At 43.5% G+C, this 26,537-nt stretch overlaps 2 protein-coding genes across 2 annotated transcripts in view; one reads left to right on the top strand and one right to left on the bottom strand.

Moving 5' to 3' along the window:
• LOC119174735 (transcription initiation protein SPT3 homolog) overlaps positions 1 to 2,751 on the top strand; it is a 122,143-nt gene extending 119,392 nt beyond the window's left edge. The window contains exon 12 of the mRNA XM_075895184.1: positions 1,781 to 2,751. The gene's annotated coding sequence lies outside the window, so the exon portion shown is untranslated. The remainder of the gene's footprint in view (positions 1 to 1,780) is intronic.
• LOC142817466 (uncharacterized) lies at positions 1,568 to 24,759 on the bottom strand. Its single transcript, XM_075894477.1, has 8 exons — positions 24,657 to 24,759; positions 15,138 to 15,407; positions 11,957 to 12,099; positions 10,666 to 10,835; positions 9,355 to 9,532; positions 8,274 to 8,411; positions 6,232 to 6,318; positions 1,568 to 2,098 (listed from the first exon to the last, which is right to left on the bottom strand). The coding sequence occupies exons 2-8, from the start codon at positions 15,373 to 15,375 to the stop codon at positions 1,568 to 1,570; spliced, it is 1,485 nt and encodes a 494-aa protein (XP_075750592.1). The 5' UTR covers positions 15,376 to 15,407; positions 24,657 to 24,759.
• Between the last annotated feature and the right edge of the window lie 1,778 nt (positions 24,760 to 26,537).

Raw genomic sequence — 26,537 nt, 5'->3', positions numbered from 1 at the left:
GGAAGTATTTTTGAACTTCTGCTGCTTATGTGGAAAAGCTACGTGAAGGTTGTTTATACCTGGATCTATTAGTTTTTTTTATTTTATTGCTTGCATTATTTCAGAAATATTTACGTGCAACCTACTAAACTGAACAAGTCGGAAATATCAGTGTAAGTCTGCTGGCTTCGCCAGTGATAATCACACCCGAAGCTTGAATAATGATGTGAGGAAAAGTATACAGCTTTCATTAAATAAATATAAAGGAATGGCATATGTATATGGGCTTCAATTGACTGCAGATGTATGCGAGCCTCAGTAACTGACACATAAGAGGTTTCAAAGTTGTATAGGTAATCACATTTACTCACTTTTTGGAAGTGTGAACGTCTCTTTGATGACTGTTTTTAATAATGACTGATCGATGACAATGTCCGAGCATTTCCATCAATATCTTGATCATGTTATCGACATCAATATGTTTCAAGCTGCACTTTGACAGCATGGCAGGACAAACTACTTAATACTAATCGCTACCACAAAGCCATCCGAGCACTCTGCGAGAAAGAAAAATTACTTGTTACTGGTTAAAATGTTGCAGTCTGTTCTTATCATTCCTTTTTGTTTACCTGCTTGCATGTTTTTTTTTTCTTTTTTTGTCTAAGCACTGGAAATGTATCGAAGTACATTTTTACAATTAACTCTGCAACCTACTTTACGGCGTTGTTCATTTGTGTCAGGTGTATGTAAGGTAAACTTAACTTTTTAATCATTGCTAATTAAATTTTAATTTTAATGTGAGATTTTGAGATAGGTTACATTTCTGATTGATCTCAACGACATATTCCTGTGTTGCTTTTACAGGCTTATGAAAATGACCGTGAAATCATCCTCGGTTGTTCAAAGGAACTTGTGGCACTGCAAGCATTCAGCTATAATGGGAATGATTAGCAGTGCTTGAATTCATATAACTGCCGGGCTTGTGGCTTCAAGCGTTATTGTGATAGTATTTATTACAGTTCATAAAATTCTGTGCAGTAACAGTTTCAGAAACGTAGCAAGAGAACTGGTTGCTGGATTAATGCTCTGGCTTTTGCATCATAATTTGCAAATTGTCGCAATTATACAGCAATATTTTGTTGAGAACAATCAATTCGCAAGATTGCAACATGATTTAAAGCCATATGAATGAAGTTTAAGTAAATCTATGGACTAGCCATTATTCGCTCATTATCTGAATGCCACACTAGCAATGCTGTTGATTGATACTCTCTGATAAATTTAACACTCTGATAAGTTTAACAGGAAACTCTATGGTATAAGTGATCTTGATGAATGCATTAGAAATAGAAAGCTTAAATTGTGTTGAACATGCCAAGCAGTACTGACAATAGTACAAGAAACATGTAAAAAATGCAGAATTGCGCCTTTGTGTCCCGTTTCTAAACTACAGAGCTTATACTAAAAGCTAATGATCGGTGTGCCTATGCTGTTCATGGAACTGTTGTCCTGTTGTCTGTATATTTCTTTTTATACATGTAGCAACTAGTCTAGTCTGGAAATTTCGTGCATTTGGGCATTCCTGCATTCAGCAGGTTGAACCCCACTGTTGCCACGGCAGGAAGCTTTCAGCAGCTGTATCAGCTGCAGCAGACTCTCTCCCTGCCAATTGTCGGTCCTTGAACACAAATTTTTCGCTCTTGCCACCCTCAGGTATCGGCTTGGAGAGGCTCCTTTCCGTATCGTCCCCCAGGTTACTGTCTTTCATTGTGCCCTCACTTTTGTTGCCGTGAATTCGCAGTGCCTGCATTTCGAGAATGCTGCTCAAACTGTTGCCCCTTCGGCTCCTCACTGGAGTGTCAGACATGCGACGAGCCTTCACGACGTTTGGGCCAAGTGGAGGCATCTGTTCCGTCGGACTGCTTTCACTCGACAAAGACTCATTCAGAAAGGAATCACTGGCGGCCATGGACTTTAGCCTAAGGCGGCTCTGCTGCGAGTCCATCGAAAGCCGGCGAGCCGCCCGTGGTCTCTTGGCCATGTTCTTGACAAGCGTGCCGCTGAGGTCAATGTCTCTGAGCCGAGCCAGCAGACGCTCCTTTTTTTCTTGGTCCATGCCCTGCAGTGTTGTATGCGCAAGTATTTGTTAGCAAACTTTGGCTTTGAAAACTTTCCAGTTTTATATTAGCACACCTGCATCATTTATTTATATCCTATAAGTAATGAAACCTCAAAGTTATGAATAGCTGGGAAATAGGCTCTAGAATTGTGAGTCGCTGGGCTGGCTTGTGCAACATGTCTATAATGATGAATGCTGTAATAGTACAAAAAAAAAAGAGATGTGTAGGATAGAGTATTCAATATGCATGTATCTTCTTCTTTACATACTATTTCTGTGCTTATTTTCACAGCGAGAAATTCTGTAAAGTAGTAGCCTGCACGCTTGTTAGAAACTCAAACATGCCTACTTGTTAATACATTTTGATACATACATTGACCAGCAAGTGATCTTTCTCAATATTGTACTGGTAGCAAAGGAGCACCAGCCTAATCATGTGGAACACAACAAGCAGCGATAGTGAGAGCATTAAAAATGGAAAACCTCACCGTTTCACACACCAAAGGTACTTTTCTATGCACACTTGGAAGAAATGATGTTAAGCAGTGACTGCCTTTGTTTGTTTAACGGTTTTTCATCTCTGATCAGTTTATGAATAGTTTTCTCATGTTTGGTGCTTGTCAAAATAAAGAATCTTGTTTTATATAAAGGTACTACCAAGTCTTTGTATTATATTGGCAGAAGTTTTTGTCTACTGTCTTCTTTAAGTAATCACAAATGAGACAGATACGGATGTGGTATCTCCCCTTGCTTGTTCAGCTCTGGTTATTATGCAAGTGTCATGGCACTGACATGTACTGTATTCAGGACTGAATGCAAACAGTTTGTGCAAACCTGAAAGTTGTCCAGTGAAGTACTATCACATGCAATTTAAGGGGAACACGCGAGCAAGTGACCAATAGCCTCAAACTGATGCAGGTTGATTCACAATGGCCACTGTCTGAAAAACGAAGTTGAAAGGCTGCCGCGTTCACATTGAATGCCAGCCCATTGGCCTCACTATTGCCAATGAAAAATGGCAGCCTATTGTGTATCGCAGGTCCCCCGCGACTATAAGTCGTATATGCCAAGTAGACCGCAGCAGCTTGCTGTCTTAAGCACCATGCGAAATTCCGTCTTTCCATTCACTTGTGGGCATAGGTCGGCGAAATCACTCACCAGTCGACTCGCCCGGTCTTACTTGCACCCAGATTGAGTCTTGAGTCGGAATTAATCTGGGCAAGTAATATTTTGGTGAGTTCGAGTTTGAGTGAGTCTGGTTGAAGAAAATTTTCGTGAGTGCGAGTCCGAGTGAGTCTGGCTCAGGAAAATTTTGGCGAGTACGAGTCCGAGGGAGCCCAAAGCGCGAGACATAGTATTTGTGAGGCTGAATGAGTTCTACTTTCGCTTGCCAAACTATGGTCCTTTCTAGTTACTCCAGCATTACTATGAGCCTTACCTTGATTCTTGCTTATATGCACATCTACCACACATACTTTAAAACAGTATCGTTCATACATCATTTCAATATTTATTGATCAGGTGCATGAGTTATGTAGGGGGGTGTCTTGAACTGCCACCCTCGCTTACTCTTTTATGGAAGTTCTGGACAAATATATCTTGTGATGTCATCATTTTCAAGAAAAACGTTCTTACTTGTTTGCATCACTCATCATTGGTATTCGAAAGTGGTATATCAAGGTTGTGTTCTTTCAAGACGTTATCAAGAAGCGCTCTTTCCTGTCCTTTTCGTCTCTTTCTACAGTTGCCTTGCTGTTACTAAAACAGAACCACGATGAACCAACTCGCCCAAATTAAGCTGTTGTTGCTGATATATCAAAAGGTGCTAAGAGCACAGATTATGTGAGATATTGGTGTATTAATGTCATGGTCGAAAAAGCTGATTCTAGACTAATGGGCTCATGACTTGACTCACTCAAACTCAGACTCAGATGAAGTCATAAGTCTAAGTCTGGGTGAGCAATATTTTGGTGAGTCCGAGTCCGAGTGAGTTCGACCAAAAAGAAACTGATGAGTCTGAGCTCGACTGAGTTCAAAGCGCAAAAGATATTTTGTGAGTGAGCTGAGTGAGTTCTACAATTTTCGCTGACCTATACTTGTGTGTATGCATGTAAAACATAAAATCAAAATGCTGCACAGTGACTTAAAAAAAACATTACTGCTCTTTGCTGCGCACGAGTGTTACTACAGGTGCTACAACATGAAGCTTTTATTGGTGTGCTATACTTCACGGGTCATAAAAACAGACAGGTGGTGGGAGTAGCAACAGTTCACAGAAAGGCTTCATGTTTTTCATTTTATTTTTGACAGCGATATTCGAGTATCGATTGAGTTGCGGTTTGAGGCTATTCACCATATGCTGATGTGTTTACTGTAATAATGCTCACAATAGTACACTCTGCTGCGCATAGTGTGTGTCTTGCATGACATTTACCACAAACAGCTGTTGTGTGCAAACGAATAGGCTGAATTCATTTGTCTGTCTATAACAATGTTGAACAATTCTTGCAAAACATAAAAACAGTATGCACATGAGACTAAGATTTTTAAACTTCAAGTTGATCACTTAAACCACCACTCCACGTGTCCTACACTGCATCTACCTTTATCAAATATTAACCATGCAAAATGATAGACTGAATACGTGTCATTCTTTGTTTGAACAGACTGTATGGGTAGCACAAGGCAATCTACTGTAGTGAGAAAACAGCTTCAGCACCAGTGCACATGCTTTATGTTTCCGAGAGGAAAAAGTTGGGAGTTCTTCCCCTATTGAGGAAATGGGGGCAAACAAAGCTTGGTGTATGCGTGCCTGACTTGAAATTTTTCTTTTTTTTATCGCATTGTGCAATGCTGCTTTCAAACTTTTTCCTTAATCTATGCCATCATTCGCACGCACCTTCACTATCGTGCATAGCAGTGCAACTCTTCTGTTGCTACAGGTGACAATGATGCTCATGCGTAAAACAATGAAATGCAACTCTGAAATGCAGCAATGAAATATGGCAATGTGAAATGACAAGTGACGAAGATAAAAGATCTAATCACCATATCAGAAACGACCGATTACAGATAAGCCAGTGATCGAGAGAGCTTCACTTATGAGAAAACGATGCATACAACTGCGCACATAACTGGTGCACCTTTGGGAGGCACACTTGTGCACTTCCATTTGTCCGTGCTAGTGTAAACCTTCCAGCACTACCACTGAAATATGTGACCCATAAAAGGTATGATTAATATCATATTCATCCCTGCACGTTGGGTATAGTACTACAGCCGAAGCTGCTGTCAAGCTACTGTTCACAAGAATTGAGTTAATTAAACCAAACGTCACTGCTAATTCATAATTATTTTATGTTTTATACCGCATACATACAGCTTTTCTTTTCACTGCTTTTCACAACTTTTTCTTCCAACTCCCATTGCACGTGGGACTGAAATGTGAAGTTTTTTTTTTTTTTTGACAAACATTGATGAATTACAAAACTAAGGACCCAGTATTACAGTTTCTAGTGTGCATATCTCAGGCTGCCTGATATCCTTAACACTAAGTGTATATGCAGCCAATGTGACACATGATATGCATTGTTTCTTGTAGTACTTCGGAAATATCTGGAATTTATCAGTTGGCATAAACCCAGGAAACGTGCTTCGCCAAAACCACTGCCTATAGCATTACCTTACAGGACATTGTCTAATAATTGGAACAGTAGATCAGTTGTATTTGATTCAGATATGCTAATCTATGAATTCACGATGCTTGTGAGGTTTATGCTGCTTTGAAAACTTGCGGAATGGTGATTCATAAGCAAAGATAAAGTGTGGCATGTGTATTAGTCAAGCTTTGTCCGATTTTTGCTCATGGAAACTATGGGCATCACACAATCTGCTTTGAACTCCTCAATAAAGTGATTGCGATGAAAGTGTGCCACTGGGATGCATCAGTAACTACAAGAACCTGTGAATTAAGCTTAATGGAGTTGACTGCCATCACATTTGAAAGGTAGCAAAAACGTTGTAACCAAAACTTTCTTGTATGTCATATGGTTTACCACAACTTGACGTTCGATTAAGTTCCTGCTACTGCTGCCTTTTGACTTTAGGTGTATTGCATCGTAATTGTAACTTACCGTGAAAATAGACCTTGGGTCACTAGAGTCTCCATTGAGACAGAGAAAGTCTCTATGGTTCAGAACAATAGACTGTGTATTTGCATCCTGAAAAACATATAATGTCATTACTGTCATTGTAAAGCCTGTAATAAAACCAGCAGACAACAATAATGAGGAAGCTACAGGGGAGATTATTTGTTGATTTTTAACTGTAGTATAATAATTATATGACACAATTGGAAAAATTAGGTGAATCAAAAGTCAAGCTGCCACAGGTAGGGGATGAACCTACAACCTTTGGGTAACATGCCCTTTGCTTCACCAATTGTGCTACAGCAGCTGTCACATTCGCACGTACTTTATTCTGTATTTATGAATATGTAATTCTGGGAATGTTGGTTTGCACAGCCCACAGCCATGACAGCAAGAATGGAACACTTTTTTTTTTTTTGGCAGCTGGCATCATGTAGCATGAGCATGAGCTCAAAGCTCACCAATAAACCCACGCATGCTACCTAAGGCATCAAGTGTGCTGGAGTGAAACCCTTGCAATAGATGAACAAAAGAAGGGGTAAATTGATAGAGGGAACATTTCTTTGTTAGACGCTACATAATTGAAGCTATAGACAATGGTGCTAAGGAAAGTATAAAATACATTATTCGTAGCTGATTAACTGTAGTATAGTAATTGTGACATGAATGGAAAAGAATTAAAGTGGAAGAAAAATCGGCTTGTGCAATCGGCATAGCATCGGACGTGCTCTCCGAAGGTTGTAGTTTCGGTCCCAATTTTCAGCAAGTCGATTTTCCATCCACTTCAACTCCTTCCTTCTTTGTCATAATTACTATTATACAGTTAGAAGTTACAGATAACGTCTTCTGTGCATTCTTCAGCTTCATTGTATGTTGTGTTAATAGATATAACAAAAGAACAAACACCCAATCACCACCCTTTCATGCAAGCAAAACCCTTTTAATTGATAAACAAAGGAGGGTGGGAAATTGATAATGAAACATTTCATTGTTAGATGCTACCTAATGGAAGCAATAGACAATGGTGTTATAAAGTGTTTATTAGCTCATCGCTTTTGTACAAGAGGTCCCAATACAGTCTCTTGACTATGGGACCTCCTTCTATATACTAAATACCTGTCACTTGTACCAAATTTTTTATAATAAATTCTGATTATGATGACTCATTAAACATTTGAAGAGGATCCTTAGGTTTATGGGGACCTTTATAATGACCACTAGCATGCATTCATTATAGCATGCCTTTAGTTGTAGTATGCCTCAGCTGTGCATAGAGGTTCTCAGTGTAATGCTTGCAGACAATGCCCAAGTCGAGGTATGCACGTATTCACAGTACATGTAGGCATTTGAAAGTTATCTGCACATACTTTCGATGTCTTGTCTTTGTTCTATTGGGACATAGTGTTACACTCGGCCATGGGTGTTTCCAGGGGGCTGCAATAGGGTCACTTGTCCCACCTAAACTACAACAGCATTCCTTCCCCCCCCCCTCCCACTCCCCGGCTACGATGTAACACAGCTTTGCACTCCTCAAGAAATCCTGCCGATTCCCGTGTACTCTGCTGCAAAGGTGCTTGCGTAGGACCTGCTAAAAATGTTGAAAAATAAATGATGTTCATTTGACTAGACTATGCTTTTTTATGCTGATTTCGCAGTCATTTATAATAATAGCTTTTTTGACAAAATGGTTGCCCCTGTTATCCTGTCAACACACCATGAATACTAGTTTTGCTTTTATAACCTAGCACATAGTCTCTAGCTGTCTACAATATACCTTGTTCATTATAACTAAGATTGCCACTTATTTTGAAGAGTACAAAAGGCATTTTCGCACTCGCATGAGGGTGGAAATTGCATACGATTTTTCCGTGGTTTTATTTTTGGCTGAATTGAAGTACACACACTCCATTTTGATATTTATGTTACATTGTATGCACACCACTTGTGTTTGATGTTTTGAATATTTGTCTATATATTTAGTAGTAGATTATAGATAAGGGATTGGTCCTGAGCATGTTTTACCTCACCTTAATTTTCCTCTGGAGCAGTTCATTGTCAGTCCTTAAAGCCTGCATTTGTTTTTGAAAGCTTTTGTTTTGTGCCTTCTCCTTCACCAGTTCCTTTTTGTATGAGAGTTGAACTGCATCTAGCTTGCGCCTTAGTTCCTGAAAAGCAAAGGAAGTTAGTAGTGTGTGGACACTTTTTAATTCAGTGGCACATGCTAAAACTATGCACACCTAAAAAATGTTCTCTTGGCACTACCTAGCTAATAAGCATTAGCTAGCTAGTGATAAAAATGGGCAACACGCAAGCTAGTTGTCCTTTCCCGTTTTTTAAACCATTTATCTGTGCCTTTTATTTAATGAAAAGGGCACGGTACATGTTTATTCTGGTGAAAACATTCTGTTATGTAAACATGACGAACTACCCATGCAACGGTCTTTCATTTGCTTCCTTTTCTTTCTTTTTTTATTTAGCCTTCATGTGAGAGAAAGATAAGGCATCATGAATAATCGTAAAGGCATTTTTTTTTCATGGATAACATTCGTGAAAAGAAAAGGAAGCCCTATGTTTAATTCGATAGAATTAACGACTGAAGTTGTTCATACTTGAAATGGGAATGTGTAGTGTTTGGTTACTGCGACAGTTTATTTGTCAAACTTTCGAACATTATCAGTGACAAAATTTTATATATCTTGAGCATTGATGTTTTAATGTTGTGACATCAAGTTTAGGCGATCATCAAGCGTTAAATCCACCTGAACGTTTCGGCAGTGGTGGCGGTGGTTGCAACAAACCGCTTTCTTTGACTATCGGCATAGGCGAAATTTCGTGTATGAAGCAACGCCTCCCTCCCTTTTTTGTTTTAGAGGGGGCTTATCGTTCAGCGTGGTAGGTTTGAAAATCCGCTTTCACCGCAGACACGAGCATTCATATCCTCCCAAAATGATTGCCTCTGAGAAGCACTTCATGCTCTATTTGGATCGTGCGATATTAATATCCACATGAAGTCAAGTGACGCATTCTTTTCGTCACTGTGATATTCCGACAAGGTCACATAGTTGCGCGTCGTGCGCAAGTATGACTGTCAGATTCATTCTTACTCACGTGTACTTCGGTGTTCTTATCCTGCACTTCCCTCTCCAGCTGGTCTATCTTGGTCTGCATCTCGGTTTGTTTCTCGACAAGCGTTTGTTTTTCGGCGATCTGGCCTTGCAGATCTGCTAGCGCCTGCCTCAGCTTGTGCAGCTCACAGTTTCGCAAGTGCAGCTTCTTCTCGTACTCTCTGCGTGGCAAATGCGAACTTGTCAAGTGTGTACGTATTATTTCCGTGAAAACTCCCTTCGTTGATGAAGTCTTTGTCAACAAGTTGTGGTGCGGCTAAACTCGGCTACTAAGTGAATTAGCGAAGCCTTATTTCGTTTGCAAATTATGTTGCGAAGCTATAATGTAGTTGATTTTTTTCATCAGCGTAATGTTATCTTGCGATAACAAATGGATGGATAGATGGATGCAAAGCTTCATTTGAAGTCCAGAGGTGCACAACTCAACGAGCAGTGGGCCGCTCCCACGTTGGGACATTTAGGTCAAGCTCGACCGCCGCACCGTAGACGCTCTGGACAGCCCACAGTTTATCCTCAACATCAGGGCTCGTGATAGCGGATAGCCACTTCTATTCATTGGATATGTCCGTGACCCGCAACAAAATTATTTTCATGGTTTACATTGGTAAGTTTTGCCACATCAGTACTCTCTATGCAGTGATGCATTCTTTACAGGAAGAGTATAAGGCAATCGGTTGTTTTTAGTGCTGCACGTTGGTAAGTTTTGCCACATCAGCGTTCTTTATGCAGTGATGCAGTCTTTACAAAATGAGCATAAAACAGTCAATTGGTTTCAGTGAAAACCAGTAGTGACTGTTTTCGGTAGCTCATATATGTGCTAGTCACAGTGAAGCATAACAAAAATTATTCTTGTACAGTACACGGTATAGGCGCGCTGTGCAAATTTAAGTTCGCTGTGAACACTACGGGATAAAAGATGACGCTCTTTAGGTAACCACTGGGGCCTGACCTCTCGGGTGCAACTTGTAGTATGTAGACAAAGAGAGCATCCCCCACCTTTTTGAACCACCCGCCGCAGAAAAAGAAGAAACAAGCTTCAGTAATTGGCAGACACAACAGCACACGTTTCAAGGTTCCGTCTTCGCTTCTCCGTGCAAGCATTCAAGCCCATTGTACAATACACGTACGTGCATGAAATAGAGCGATTCGATGGCACTGTCGTCTTTTTTTTTTGTTAAGTTCTAACTGCACACCTAGGTCAAGCTCAAGTTAGCATCTATATTTCATCATCTAAGTCGGTGGTGAGACTTGCAATAGGCTAAATATTAGCCGAGACAATTAGGGACACGTTCACCTGAGCTTGTCCCGTCCTTCGGCGAGCAAGGTGCGCAGTGCCCGTATTTCCTCGCCGTGCGCCCGCAATGCGTCGGGACCGTCGTGGTGTCTGGCCGACTCGGCCTTGAGCAGCTCTCGTTCCTGACGCGCCTGCACCCGCTTCAGTGCCTTGTTCTCGCGCTCAGACTCCTGCGGCGATGTAAGCAATGCTCACTGGCATCATACGAGCAATAGTGCACGAAACAGCAGGAAATGGTAGAACGGGGGTTAGACAGTCGCTGGGAAAGCTTTGTGTGGGCAGGTCTTGGGAATAGTGCCGTCTACAGCGGGGGCATGGCCAGAAGCCGTCTGCAGGTAGCTTAGGAATGTTTTATATTTCATTTATTTGTTTATTGCATGCTGCAGACCACACTGTGATGCTTGAAGCTCGGGCACATACAATTGTATGCGCAAGTATATATATATACAGAAAATTTTGTAGATGTAATTGTGGACATTCATAATAGACTAAGAAAAATACCAAGAAAAAAGACAAAAGATTTTTAAAATGTATATGTGTACGGGGATAATATCAGACAGGCAATATTTAAACAGACTGTCACATGTTGTACTGTACCGGAAGAGAAACTACATTCTGAAACAGGCCGTGGAAAGAAGAACTTGTGTGTATCTGTGCTAGCAAAAATGGGTGTTTGTGTATCGGAGCGATTTGCACTGTAAGCCTTGTGGAAAGAGGGCTCGCATTTTGTGAAAAGTCGAGGCAAATAGCTGGCAAATTGTATTGCGTGAAAAATCTAGGTTATGTTTAAAATTGTGTCCATCGTTATCAGTCGAATTCGTCGTTAGTTTTGCTTCTTTTTCAGCTTCTCATTTTTTTTTTTTTTGCTTGTAGAGCAGCTGCTCAAGAGCTACGCGTGCAACTAACTCAGCGGTATGAACGCGATAGAGTTAAAGTGCTCGTTTCGCACAAATTGCGGTGTCGGTGTCGGTGATAATTGTGATGATGCTGATATTTTTTTTTGTTTTAACTGGTTGCCATCGTTTGGTGACACGAAAACCACCGGTACCAAGGAAAAAATGAATAAAATACAAATAAACAGCGAGTTAAAAAAAGTCAGCGTTATCTGTAAACGATAAACAGAGGAACAAGCAAATAAAATAAATAATAAAAACTTTCAGTTTGGATTAGACTCAAATCCAGACCTTTTGCATGTCAAGGATGTGTTCTGGCGACATAAGACATTGACTGAATTATATTTATAACAAAGGATGCATAAACGTGGAAGGCCCGGCAGCATATATTTCATTACCTTCAGCCTTCGTTCGAGATCTTTGATTTCGTTGTGAAGGTCGTCAATCTTGAAGTCCCGCGAGATGGAAAAACGAGAGGTCGTTCTCTTCGTTCGGGTCACTGCGCTCGCCGGCACGTGGGCCTGACCAAATCTTGACGCCCCTGCAATGACACCAGACGCACAAATATTTGATACTTTATTTGTGGCGCTGCATATAAAGAACAGTTCTCTACCTACCCTTTCATTATAGTGATCGTTACATACGTGCACTGACTCATTCACGCTCTCATGATACTTTTAATGGGTATCTAGAACACTTCTTTTTTTTTAGTATGGTGAAAAAATGCTACCGATCGCTTGTAGAAGCTCGCGAGAATACGCGAACCAAACATTATATCGTGGCACGTGTCCCTGATTTTACGATAATTTTTCAGTCAGCCAGCAATCGTTCCCGCTACTGTCTACAAATGATGAAATGTACCACAATTTTTGCGTCATCTGCCCACATCTACGACGGTTGCGTGATTTAGCGTCGTCAGCTGCGTTGAAACAGCGGCAATTTCGGGGCGCCACCGCCCAACCGCACGCTCGCTCGTGATCATATTAAACGTAAGCCGTACGTTCAAAAGAGACGTCAAGGACTTGAAAAAAAAATTACAGGTCCGTCAACTTACTGTCCGTTCTGTACGGACTATTTACAAAAATAATAGCTAATGAACTAAGGTGACATTCAAGTTCAATCAACCAAAGGACCAATGAGGATTTCGTACAGACTACTTACATTACAAGTAAGTAAGAATTACAAGTACCTATGCTGGTTGGGCTTACAGAAAATGCAAAATGACCAGTGCATTACATATTTTTTAGCACACAAAGGCGCTTGGTATCTTTGTTTACAGATATGATCTAAGAGAACCTGTCAGAAGAAATAGAGAATAGAGGAAAGGCAGGGAGGTTAAAGAAAAACAAGTCGTCATCTATGTGCTGCGTCAAACGCCCAGTCTTCTCCAGCGCTATATGTTGTCGCACTCTGGATATTTTTGCTTTCTTTTCAGTAAACTTCTTTGACATTAAAATGACCGACAAGCAATTTTTATGGTGCCTATTTCACCGCAATGGAAAGCCCGCTGGTAAGAGTGCCTGATCACGGAGTGGTAACGTGGAAACGGCCGTGGAACATTCGTAATCAGAATTCTTTCATCTGCGGCGAACATAAATTCGTAGACGCATAAGTGATGAGCCATGCTGCAAACAGTGGCTGCGAGAGTGGCTTGTGCTAGAGCGTCTTGGTTCGTTGCGCACGCGTACACTCTGTGTGAATGCGCCCCTGTTCTACACAAGGAGGATTAAAGAAAAATTGCTGGAGTGGAAGCTCCCGCAATGCCTTGCCAGCAGAAGTGAAGCCACCTTTTGCCACTGCCAAGATGGCGGAAACATGTTCTTTTCTGATAGTGCCCACTTAAAGATCAAGTGGTCTTGATATTTCATGTAAATGTTACGTTAGTTCTATATTAAAAGATAGTTGTTCCCGACGAAATAACACGCAGAAACAAGTGTAGATGACTGAATCTTCAAAGAACTTTGCCTACAATTACAGGCTCACTAAGGAAAACTAGTAACTGTAAAACACACTATGTGACCCGACAAAGTTCCCACATTAAACTCGTTGGGGTGCGAGGGAAACGCTTCGTTTTTAATCGCTGAACAGTGATAATTTATCATGTCCCTAATAAGATGGCCACCGCAGCCGCCATCTTGCCAGAGGAACGGCTTCACTTCTGCGCAATCATTCCCACTCCAGCATTTTTTTTTAATCCTCCTTGGTTCTACATGTTTCAACTGGATACCACTAAGGCAGCGGCATCTCTCACCGTGCAACTCCTTTTACCCCGTAAGCAACACAAGATGGAGCGATGATACGGATAAAAAAAAATTGATGGCAGATCCAGGAGGTGAATAATGATGAGATTGGGCGAAGCTCCTGGAAGTAATACCGTGAAATTTTCTTCCGTTAATTCGCCCTATAAAAAACACCTGGCGTCTTCTTTTTGTTTTGCTTTAGAAACATCTGGCGTCTTTTCGTTTTGCTTTTAAAAAACATCTGGCGTCTTTCGTTGGTTTATTTCATCAATCAACGGCGTTTTGAACAAAAAAATTTTATTGCTTAATCACGCACAGGAGAAATCTCACCAGGCACTACCTTGGAGGTAAAGAATGGCTGCTACTGGGAAGGAGAGACAGCAGAAGTCGGCTTTTAACACTTCTACTTCTACTAACGTTTCCTACTGGAACATGCCAATGGCTGCTAATGGGGAATGAGAGACAGGAGCATTCGGCTTTCAGTTAACGCGCACGCCGCGAACTTTTTATTGTTCAACAAAGCACAGGAGAAATCTCCCACCGGCACCACCTTGCAGGTCAAAATGTAACACTTGTTACACACTACGACTACGAGGGACTAACGGGTGCCGCTTGAAGGAGCTTCGCCTCTTATATATACCTACCCTAATCTTCCGGCCTATGTTATTGACTCGTCTGATAGTATCAGAAGTGACTACGCACAACAAAGTAATCATCTCCATAATCTGGCTTCAAGGCTTTCGGCTGGGCTGCGCGACATACCAGTTTTTTTGTTACTTTTAAACAAGATAAAAATATATGAATCCTACCAAAAACGTAAAAAAAATGCGGGAATCTGCCGCTCTATTTCAGGGTCTTATTACCTCTACCAGGATGTAATTACACGTTCCAGCCAGTTGTGGGTCCTATTTAAGGGCATTACACTTTATCTGCTTCCAAAAAAGAAGAAAAAAAAACGGACGTGCACATTTTTCGCATGGACTGCAGGCTAAGACATTACAGCTGATCCTCGTCACCAAAAGTCTAGGGGGCTCTATTCAACATTCACGGACCGCTTGTTAGAAGTAGAAATAACATTCTCGAAGGCCGTGCTTTGTACGAAGCGCATGTCCAGAAAATAGTGAAAAAAGAAAAACTGAAACACATCGAGCCCACCGTTTTTCGGACGCCACTTACACGTACCATGCGAAAGGACGAATTAATAAGCCTGCCTGCTACAACAATACATGTGCCATTCGGATATTTCTTACAAGCTATTAACATATAGCCAATCGAAACACGCACACTGCGTATATTTACACGCACGCGCGTGCATAGAAGTGTTCAGCGAATGTCGTGCCTCTGAGCGATGACGTCATGGTTGTGGTGGAAAGCGGCGTGAGACCGCTCTCTTCGGAGTCGGTTGCAGCGTTGGCGTCAGCGCCGCCGGGCTGCATGTTCTGGCTCTGGTCGTAGCCCCTCCAGCCCTTTTTTGCCGCCATTGGTCGCGTTTCCGGTGCGTGTTCGGTCACTTCCTTGCGGGCTCCTGCTGGCGGCCTTCCGCCCAGGCTCATCGCTTCCGCTTCGATGGGAGACATATGCCTTTTGCTTCTGGTTTTCCTTTTTGTTCCTTCAGAGAAAAGAAAAAAATATTGGTGAATTTTTCTTAGTACACGTAGTAGTAGTAGTAGTATTAGTAGTACACGTAGTAGTAGTAGTAGTATTATTATTATTATTAGTAGTAGTAGTAGTAGTAGTAGTAGTAGTAGAGGTAGTAGTGAAAAAACTGTTTTTGTTTTGCTTGTGAGTTCCCGTGGGCTGGAGCCCCCAGTTCACGCCCCCAGATCCATATGCACCCTTTAGAAGAGCTCGGTGATTCGTTCATTTATCTCACCGCTCTCCGAGACCCGCCCCCCAAGCGGCGCCCATTTTTCGTAACGTAAAGGCAATGTACCTGCCGGCCTGAGCGGCGCCGCGGAAAGCGGCGGAGACCAGCCGCCGTCACATCTCAGCAGCGCGTGCGGTGCTTTTGTATTCATCCTGGTAGTTGTGCGTCAACTGGATGCGCGAATTGATTGTTCGTGCGCGCCCGTTTTCTGAAATCATCTTTCTAAAGGAGTTTGATCGTTAGAGCTTCGGAAAAAACAAGAAGTAGAGACCCTTTCGATTTGAAATACTTACTCGAGTGCGTGCATGCGCTCGTGTTTGCGTGCGCTCGCACGCGCGCGTGCGTGTGTGTGTGTGCGTGTGAGTGTGTGTGCGCGTGTGAGTGTGTGCGTGCGTTCGTGTGTGTGTGTCGAAGAGGGGGGGGTCTTCTTTGTCCTCCTGTCTATGAAAATAAAGAAAAGGAAAATGCGAGTAGCTCTCACCACCAGGAGGGATAACAGGTCACTTTAACATAAATGAATAAAAGGAAAATCCCAATGCCATTTTTCGGAAAAACAATAATTTAAACAAAATCAAGAAAGAAACCTAACGCGTGTGGACTAAGTTCTCATTTTGGAAGGGGCTGTTCAAAATGTGTCGTTGGTGTATTTACCGAGACCAACTATATTCTTGCGGGCTCTGATGATGCCGCTAGTTTTTAACAATGACGTGAACTGGCGAACGACATTATATTATTATTGTTTGAGAGTAAACCACAATTTTCTTCCGAAAAAAATTAAAACAATAAGTCTTTGTTACTTTGGTCATTTCATGCACGCTGTCGATTCACTATACCCAACATCAGCGCTCGCAAAAAAAAGTAAATTGTGTAAAAGAAAAAAAATAGAGGTTATCCTTGCACAAGATTCTTATATGGTATTGCTGAAGCTACACGAGAACGTTTGATCGAGTTCAAATAACATGTACTGTAATCTGGTTCACTGATTTTTATAAACTCTAGACGTCACTAGAAGTCAGCAACTTGGCGGTTTGCAGTACTGACATGGATCAGCCAGCGAGCACACAACAAATCGGAAAGCAGTTCGTAGTGTGCCGCAGAGTCGACTAATGAGTTAGAAAAAAACAAATAAGTGTGCTATATTTTTGCCGCTCAGTCGTGATTTCAAAGTGGCCTCGACAATATGCCATCCATAAGCCAATACTCACGGTGAAAAAACGACATCCGCAATGTGGAATGAACGGAAACCGTGTACCATGACCTTCGTATACTGCTTACCTAGTGGCGCTGAAATCGACGCGAGTGCCGAGAAGAGATTAGCGTCTTAATGTTTTCGTGAAGTGTAATAAAGATCAAACAGTGCGACCGCATACACAACGATCAATGATGCTTATACGACCGAGAAAGCTGAAATGAACGACCTCTCCTCGAATGTTTTCGGACCACCTTATCATCAAAAACATCGCGTCAGTTTGTTTTAAACCGCATTTATTTCTAAAATTTTTAGCTGTGGTAGCAAAAATGAAAACAGTAAAGGAAAATAAAAGCTACTACTATATGTAAACAGAAAAATAATGTAAAAAATCGCTGTGAAATCGTATACTGATGTACATTCTCATAAAGAGTACGTTTATAATGACAGCACCAGCTTAGCTGCATCCATGGAGGACTGCGATCCTCTTAAAAGGGTCCTGCAACGATTTTCTGAGTAATCGTTGAATGGCTTCATTCAAAGCGCTTATCGCCTCGCGAATCAACTGCCGCAAGAAATTGCAAAATACGCCAGGTACTCGCGTAGTTAACTGATTTGTCGCGCGCTTCAAGCACTTTCTCTCTACTGTGTACGAGCTGAAAGCTACGCAGGGAGGGGATGACAAAGGGCTAGAACACGAAGCCCTTCGTCAGCATGCACCATAAGCTTGTGCACTTTCTTTTCTTTTTTTTTCGAAAGCGTGCTTTACTTTTAGTGCGAGCCCGCGTGAGGGCATATGAGCTCATGGCGACATCCCGAGGTGGCCAGGGTAATTACACAGCTCCCGATGTTCAAAATCACCCAGTGGACGTTACGTGGACTTTGGGTTTATGAAGTGGCCATTGGGGTTCATGGCATCATTTTTGGTGAGAAGGGGGAACGTTTTTTGCTTGATTTGAGAACTGATTGTGATTTCCAGGCCGCGTGCTGCGCTATATTGTTTGACTCGCGTGCTTTCAGGAGCCTCGACTACCGTCGTTCGGCAACGTTGTCTGACAATGCTGAAAAAGTGTTGAAAGGCCCCCTTAAGTGCTCTCATGAAGTTCTCCGCAGCGCTAAAGCCGCTCGAGAGTCAAAATTTTGGAACCTCAGTCAACGGCCGTTGGGAGCAAGAGTGAAAGAGCTGAGAGGTGTGGCCTCCCGATTCCCACTTGGGAGCAGCCATAGGTGGCCCGGGAACTTTGTTTCTTCAACTAGCAGTATTCTGGGCGTGAAATATAACGTACTCCAAGAATTGCCAAGTTCCAAGTCGATTTCGTGGCTATAGTTCACTCTTTTCGACATGTGTACTGCAAGTGGTCGCTTATTGATGGTGTCCATTCAAGGTTTACTACAAAACAGTCGCTCTGATTTTTGTAATTTCTTGCTGTATTCGGTGTCACGAGGGGATAACAGCATTCATTTCTGTATGCATGGATATACCCTCAGAACAAAAACGACGAGGTCATAAGGTCATGAGGTCGACTAAGCCGTTAACGCTGATCTAAGTCATTAGCAGGGTGGGGGGAGGGTGTTCGGTGGTCGAGTAACATATCGTACGCCCACTGAGACGCATTGGTTAGTAGTACAGATTGTTTCGATTAGGCCGTCTGTTTCTCTCTTCTCACATTTCCCTTCCGCAACGCTCAGTAGCAGGTTAGGACTTCGATTGAAGCCAACCACAGCTTTCGACCAGGACAAGGTTCCTTTTTCTCTCTCTTATTGCTTCGGTCTTCGAAACCTCTTCGACAGCTTTCAATTTGGAGCATACGGTCATAAAACGAGGCAAGTACGTCATGCTTGTATAGTCATGCTAGTAGAACTTGTTCTACACAAACAGTATTCTCTTTTATTTTTTTTATTTTCGCTACATACACACGTGCTTTCACGGTCGCTCCGACGGTTTCGGCGTGGAAGCGTTGATTAATTGAAACAAGTATTGAGCCGTAAGCCATTGCTTATATACAAAATAAGAACAAACAAACTCAGGAGGCCAGTTATCTGTCTTTCACGCGAAAATTACTCGCACTGCTGCTCCCATTTTCGCACGCGACCTCTAGACGATGGGCAGCCTTGAAACAATGCGTACAAGCCAAAAGTAGCCGGGGCTCGAGTGGTGTTCGGCTTGCACGGTCGAATGGAAGGAACATGTCGGCCGCAAACGCGATAAGGGGTTCCGACTATTGACTCGCGTGCGTAGCTACCACGTGTAGTGTTTCTGTGTGGATACGGAAATCGATAGGTTGTCGTCTCTTTTGTTGCCTCCTCTTGTGTGGCCTGGTCACGGGGACCTCGTCGAGATTTCGCGACCACGCTGTGGTACTATAGTGAGCGGGAGTAGGTGCGCTGTCTGACCTTCCTTCATTGACCCATTTTGAGACCTCTCCTAGACAGCGGTGAGGGGGCGGTTTTAAAGATTCCCGTGTGCGGCTTCAACGAAACGGATAATCGGCGCTTTCGCTTTAAGTGAAGTGGAGTCGATTAAACGTGGCATCGACAAACCGATGTTTGCCCAGCCGGTTTTGTTTATGTACTATGTGAGTGTGGCAATAGTCTTTTATTGCGTTGCGAATAGGGCAATCACTAGACAGACGCGGTATTGAATCCTGGCCGTGGCGGCAGCGTTTTAGATGGAGGCTAAAATGCTTGAGGCTGGTCTACTTGGATCTTTAGTTGCTTGTTTAAGAACCACACACTCTTAAAAAAAGGCAGTGCTACTTACTAACTTTGAAGTAGTAAATTGTTGTCACAACATTCACTACCTAAGTAGTAACTGTAGTCAGTAGACCACAAACATTGCTCCACCGCGGTGGTCTAGTGGCTAAGGTACTCGGCTGCTGACCTGCAGGTCGCGGGTTCGATTCCCGGCTGCGGCGGCTGCATTTCCGATGGAGGCGGAAATGGTGTAGGCCCGTGTACTCAGATTTGGATGCACGTTAAAGAACCCCAGGTGGTCAAAATTTCCGGAGCCCTCCACTACGGCGTCTCTCATAATCAAATGGTGGTTTTGGGACGTTAAACCCCACAAATCAATCAGACCACAAACATTTACTACATCTGGTTGCTTCGGAGGTAGTAACCGTATGTGATCTACCACCTGCACATACTACTTCGGTAGTGAATGTTGTGACAACAATTTGCTACCTCATAGTAAGTAGCACTGCCTTTTTTAAAAGAGTGAAGGTGGTCAAATTTTCGAAGACCTTCAAGTTCGCGGTGTCTCTCGTAATAATTTCGTGATTTAGGGATGTAATAGCGAAACAATTATTATTAGAACAAGGCTATCAGCTCAGGAAAATAATCTACAACTGGGTCTATTTGAAGATGACGGCTCGTTCACAGCCGTGATTGAGTCTGGACGGAATTGTGGAGGTTTGACGTCCCAAAACCACGATATGGTTATGAGACTATAGCGGAGGCCTTCGGAAAATCTTCGACCACCTGGCGTTCTTGAACCTGCTTCTAAATTTGATTGCAGGGCCTTCTAGCATATCGTTTTCATCGAAATGTGGACGTCGTGGCTCGGATTCTATTCCTTGATCATCGGGTCAGTTTCAGAGAACTATAACCGCTACATCACTGTGGTGGGTACAGACGGCACTGAAGTAGCGTTTGTAAGTAAGCAGTAAGTGAATAAACAATGATGTTTTGACGGCATGGATTTGCACTTTGGTCCTTTAGTATTGAAGCCTTATGCGCTAAACACTATGACACAGGATAATGTCTCGCCGGTCAGACGGGAAAGATCTTTAAGACTATCTCGCGCTCGAGAATGTGCGTTTTCCAGAATAGTGTTCATTTCCAAGATAACTTTCATCGTGGAAATCGACGCGTTGGGACGCTTGGTAAGTGTTCACGACGCTGATGGTTTACCGCAAGGTCCCATCTCACACGTTCACCACCGAGATTCAGTGCCCACGTGACGACTGGCGGCGCTGTTGGTCAGTGTTATAATTCGAAATTTCTCGACAGCACCGTTGCTCTATACCCCCACGTGACACCAAGTCATTTATCTCGCATGCGAAAATAAAATGACATTACATTTTTACCATCACTACTGCACAATGTGTGCGGCCTCCATTAGGAACTACTTTTAGCCACCGTGCCTTTCTGCGCAATCTCTCTGTGAAGCTTGTAACTTTCGCGGCTGTGAGAAAACTATCGAGCACATTCTGTGCCGCTTCCTGTCCTACCAGACTCAACGACTTGTTCTAGAAGCCAAACTCTATCGTCTTCATTCAAGAACGCTATCAGAAAAAAAAAACTTCGCACCTTGGCCTGCGGTTCCTTGAATGCAGAAGGCCACGAAAACTGTATTGCGCTATTTGACGACAACTGGACTTCGAGAACGTCTGTGAACTACCAGTGTGAGTTAGGGCTGTGTGTGTTCACACTGTCAACTTCCTAGTTTGTTACTCTTGTTCTTTATTGTATCTATTATTATTCCTTTTCACCATCCCACGTACAGGGTATATAGCCAGCTAAGTCAAAGCTCGTTTAATTAACTTACCTCTTTCGTTTCTCGCTCTCTGTACCAATAACAAAGCTGGAGGAAAAGTCAGAGAGAGCTGTGGAGCCGCTCCGTTAAATCAATATTACCTGTACCTTTTTCTTGCAACAACGCGTAATAATATACAGCTGCACACAGGCTACCATCCTGAAACCTCACGTTTTCAGTTTGATATGGGTTACGAAATTTATTCGCGACGTACTGCTATACGCGAATATGCCTCAGGCGATTATGCCACTATGCGTATACTCTTTGCGTTTGGAAGCAGACGTAGAAAATGTATACAGGATACGATTTGTTTTCGGATAACATCAAACTTTTCTTTTAAACTGTTCTATGGTGGCACTCAGTTTGATTTCCGACGATTCTTATCCACTCTGCTGGCACATCGATCACGCCCGCAGAGTATACCGCGGTCGACGATGTCGAGAGAAGACACCAAGTGGAACGATGTCGTGATAGGCGCACATGTAGGCGCGTCGTGTCACCATTTGTACGCCGCGCTGGGAATCCAAAGTGTGAGCAGTATAGTATCAAGGTGAACGTGGTGGGCAACGTCTCTATATTTGACCGCTGCAGTTTCACCGCTAGAATCGATATCTTTGGCGAAAATATGGATAAAGGTGACGGGCACTATATTTCGGGTTCACAAACGAATTTGTCCTCTGTACTCAGCGTCACTCATTTTGGTGCTGATGTCGACCAATCGTGCGCTATTTATAGCGAGCCACCAGTGCTATGTATAGCGAGGCTTGGGTGTGACTTTTGTCATAATGCACGGCTTTTAAAGTTGGTGATGCCAAGCTTGACACAGCCCTAATACCAAAGATTTTCAAGTAGCGTGAGATGTCTAATATAAATAGATATTTAGTTTTATTGGAACGCTAATGACCGGGTTATACAGCGTGAATCGAATTTGTCCAGAGTGATGGGTTTTCTAGCTTGGCTGTTCACTGAGGCGAAAAAAAAATTAAGGTACATGCAGACGCCACAATAAAGTTACCCATGGTCATGAGTCATGTTAAAGTGTGTGTACAGAACCGAAAGCACAGCTGGGAACCTTCATATACGGGAACACAATGCTATATACACGTTGTCAAAGCAGGAATAACCACTTGGCACAGTCCGGCAGACGTTTCAACTGGTGAATCGGGATTTGAAACATCTTTTTTATTTGGGTAGGACAGGCACTGACCGCCCAGTCGACCATATAACCTACCTCTCCGCTGAATATTCATGCCTGATTGTGGTAGCAACTATGAAGACACTAGCAGTGATTTCATACGCCGTTGGCGTCGCTGACGCCATGCTGCCCCACAATCGAGTGCGCGTGCCCGGTAAGCTGGAGGACTATTAGATGGTGTCGAGATACGTGGAGTCCGTTTAACTTCAAGAATGACGAAGTAAGACGTTTAGTTATGTTGGCTCAGCAGCGAAGCCCAGAGAACGCACTGTATTTTACTGCTTGAAAGAAAGTTATGTGCATTCACACCGCAAGTACACTGACGTTCCTGCTCAACCTTTGTGTGGCTGCACTAATATGAGAGGAATTTGGAGTAAACATCATGACATCATCATCTCATGTTTTGTTAGTAGCACAAACAGGGATGAAATCTTGTCTGTCTTGCAAGCATATTCAGTCGACCCCTGTAGTATTGGTTTTCCGCACATTCATGAAAAATTTTCAAAACATTGAAATCAATAGTTCTGGTTCCAGTTTGGCGTTGTGCTGAATATTAGGTGCACATTATATTGAAGCGTATCGTGACTTTACATAAGGACTAATTGTGTGGATAACTAATGAATATCAATCTATTCATTTTTTGAGTTTGTCAAAAGATTGCCGGTAGCTGGGATCGCTGTCTCACGTGGCGGAGCAGATCTCAACAACAAGTTCTTTTTCTACGTAGCCTCCGAGATCCGCTTCGGCAAAGCTCGAAGCAGGAAGTTGACCTGTGGTATACACCAGGACACAAGAACGTCGATGAGCAAATACCAATACCAAGCCCATAAGTCAAAGATCAGTGTCGCTTCCGGAATTCATTGTATCCCCCCCTTTTTTGTTGTTTTTTTTGTTGTGCTAAGTACAGATGGCTCTTTTCGCTCTGTCCCATCTGGCGTAGTATCGAGGTGTGACTCTGTAGACACCACAGGTGGGGTTCCTCGTAGCGACAGCGTTCCGAGACTGATAGCTGCCAATGACATTGTTCCTACACCGAGCAGCAGCCGTTACTATGCGTCTTATGTCGAGCCAACAATAAATTTTGCTGTTTTACGTACGAAACCACTCTACTGTTGTTATGATACGTGCTGTAGCGGGGACTTCTGGTTTATTCTGACCACCTAGTGTTTCTTCTTATATGTACCTAAATCTATATGTACACGGTTACTCTCTCCTTACTGTACCATAAATGTAATAGCAACAATCATATCTGGAGTTTTACACGCTCAAAGCACGATATGATTACGAGGCATGCTTTAGTGGAGGGATTCTGGAATTTCGACTATGTGGCGTTCTTTAAAGTGTGCGGACATCGCACAGTGCTCACGGGCCTCGTATTCCGCCTCCATGAAAATGCGGCCGCCGCAGCCGGAGTCGAACCCGCGACTTTTTTTTTTTTGTCAGCAGCCGAGCACCGTAAGCGCTCTATCGTCTAGGCGGATCATATAAAAGTGTGGCCGCCGTGGCCAAGAATGCCTCCTCTTCGAGATTAGCTGATCAACACTTCAGCCGTCTATAGCCAAGCTGGTGGGTATAGGTAGCCGTGTCGTTGCCTGCCCCGCGAATGATTTAAACACCGCTGCTAACTTTAGACGCCAAATCTTCCTATCAATTTTACTTCTTCGCTGTTCTGGCTAAACTCGGACACCTAGAAACGTAATTTACAGCTGCTTGAAAATGTTGCCTGACGTAAAACACCATGAAGTTGCTGAGAAGGTATACACATATAGTGACACAGTTTGTGCAAGTCGTGAACCTGTTTACATCGATTGGGACGTCTTGACATTGAAATTGAACACTGGATTACTGGCCTTGCACTTCATTTTACTGAAAGAACTTACCCACAATTGAGCATGCAGCACAGCTCAATCAGGCGTACTTCACCGTGTACGCTGCAGTATGTAAACGTTGTCCCCATCTTTTGTTGCAGGCTATAAGCGTGCACGCAAGCAGCGCATAACAAGGGTAACGCGGCTGTTTTGGGTTAAAGCGGGATCAGTGCATGCGAATGACAGAGTGGGCACCGCTTACCGTTGTTTCCTTCTTACAGGCAGTGATTCGGCAGTTTGGCGGCGAGTCCGACCGACAGGCTCGTCCCGCGCCGGGTCGCGCGATGCGTACGCTTTAGCGTGCGACACACGACTGGCGCAATAGTTCGTAACGGAGCACGACGGCGCAGCCTCGCGAAATTGATCGGGCGTACTCGCGCGCCGCCTTAAAGAGAGCGCCCAAGGAGAATCAAAAGAGAGAATGACAGAAGTGCAGCGGAGGGCCGAATCGCAGGGTTTGTACAGCCTTCACCGCGAAATGTGCAGAGCTCGATTCCGAGTGCTACACCGGGCAACGATAGGCTTGTCGTTTTGCGATAAGACCTCAGTGGTACGGGTAATTGTCTCGAGAAGGTGGCACCTACTTTCCGCTCATTTCCATGTGTTTGCCCACTCCACTGGCAGCGATGCACCGTGCTACTTTATGGGTTAAGAACTTTGGCTTTTTTTTTTCCGTACTTGAAGTTCACTATCTAAGTATGAAAGAGGACAATAAAATACGCAGTTGTGAGCGTATCTCGTACAGCAGAAGATATCTCAACAGCAGTGTATACACAGGGAAGCACGGGACGACGACGACGACGACGGCAGCGACGACTATGATGATGATGATGATGATGTCACAGGTCCCGTTAATTAGGGAGGTGATCGCCGGGCTGATTCCAAGGGCCGAGGTATCGGCCTCCCGAACTGCACCACGAAAGCGAGGACAATTTAGAAGTGGTCCTATTTGGCGTGCCAGCGGACGCCGGCTGTGGCCCAAAGTACAAGTCAGAGCCGAGAGTTGATAAACAAAAACCAATTTATATTCTAAGTTATGGCACATCAAAACGATACACAAATATGCACACTCGACAATAGTTGAATACGATATGTCACCAATCAAACAACGTACTACACAGTACAATCAACCACACTCGAAACAACGGTCACAAACAACAATACGCACTACAATGCAATCGCACGCATCGAACAACCAAGACACTTAAAGACTAAAGAGTTCGAAAACTTATTCAGTCCAAAGTCCTTGGAACAAAAGTCTGAATGATACTCTTCTAAGAATCACTCACTCGAAGTCCAGCGCTGTTGTCGTTCCGCTGTCCCCGAAGTTTCTCTTCCAAGAAGCCTTGCGTCTTCAATTGGCCGCTCTCCAAGCACCAAACTTCTTCGCCGGTAACACGTCGGCTTCCCACGCGCAGCTGTTGCAACGCGTCTTCGCTCGCTGGCGGTAGACACACTCTTCTGCTTGTAGCACGAGTCTTCACCCCTCAGGGGGAAATGCTCTTCATTACCTGCTTTGTCACTGAGGACAGAGCCTTCGCCGACGACATGGCGGACACACACTACGCGTTCTGGCGCATACTTTCTTCTTCTCCTGATCTCCCTTCTCCACTGCTCGATTAAATACCTTCCGCGCTAGATTCCAGAAACTTCTCATTGATTCGTCGGCGCGATGCATAGCCAACGCTGGGGAAATTTAAGAGCGAGACGTTTCGAGGGCCGTCCGCGACACGTGACGCAACTCTGCATCACAACGCCCCTTTCCTTCGAGAACCTTCCAGGGCTCGCTCGGCCACCGATGTGAAAAGGTTGGTCGGCAAAACTACGCTTCCGAGGGGGGAAGAGACGGTGCGCCCGGGGAGTCTTTGGATGCTTGTTTTCTTCTTTATGGTTGACCTTGACGCTTCTCTCTGGCGCGTGGTCGCCGGAATTCAGCGGCGCGCCCTTTTTTTGAGCGCTCGTTTGTGACATATGATGATGATGATGAGGATGATTGGCACGCACGTATTCAGTGGCATCGGCTCATCGAATAAAATAATGGAGGAAAAGAATAAAAATTATATTGGGGCTAAGATGCATTTTA

Source organism: Rhipicephalus microplus, chromosome 5, assembly GCF_043290135.1.
Source record: "Rhipicephalus microplus isolate Deutch F79 chromosome 5, USDA_Rmic, whole genome shotgun sequence".
In the NCBI taxonomy this organism is placed as follows: Eukaryota; Metazoa; Arthropoda; class Arachnida; order Ixodida; family Ixodidae; genus Rhipicephalus; species Rhipicephalus microplus.
Note: the sequence above shows the minus strand (reverse complement) of the source record. Positions and strands in the feature narration are given on the sequence as shown.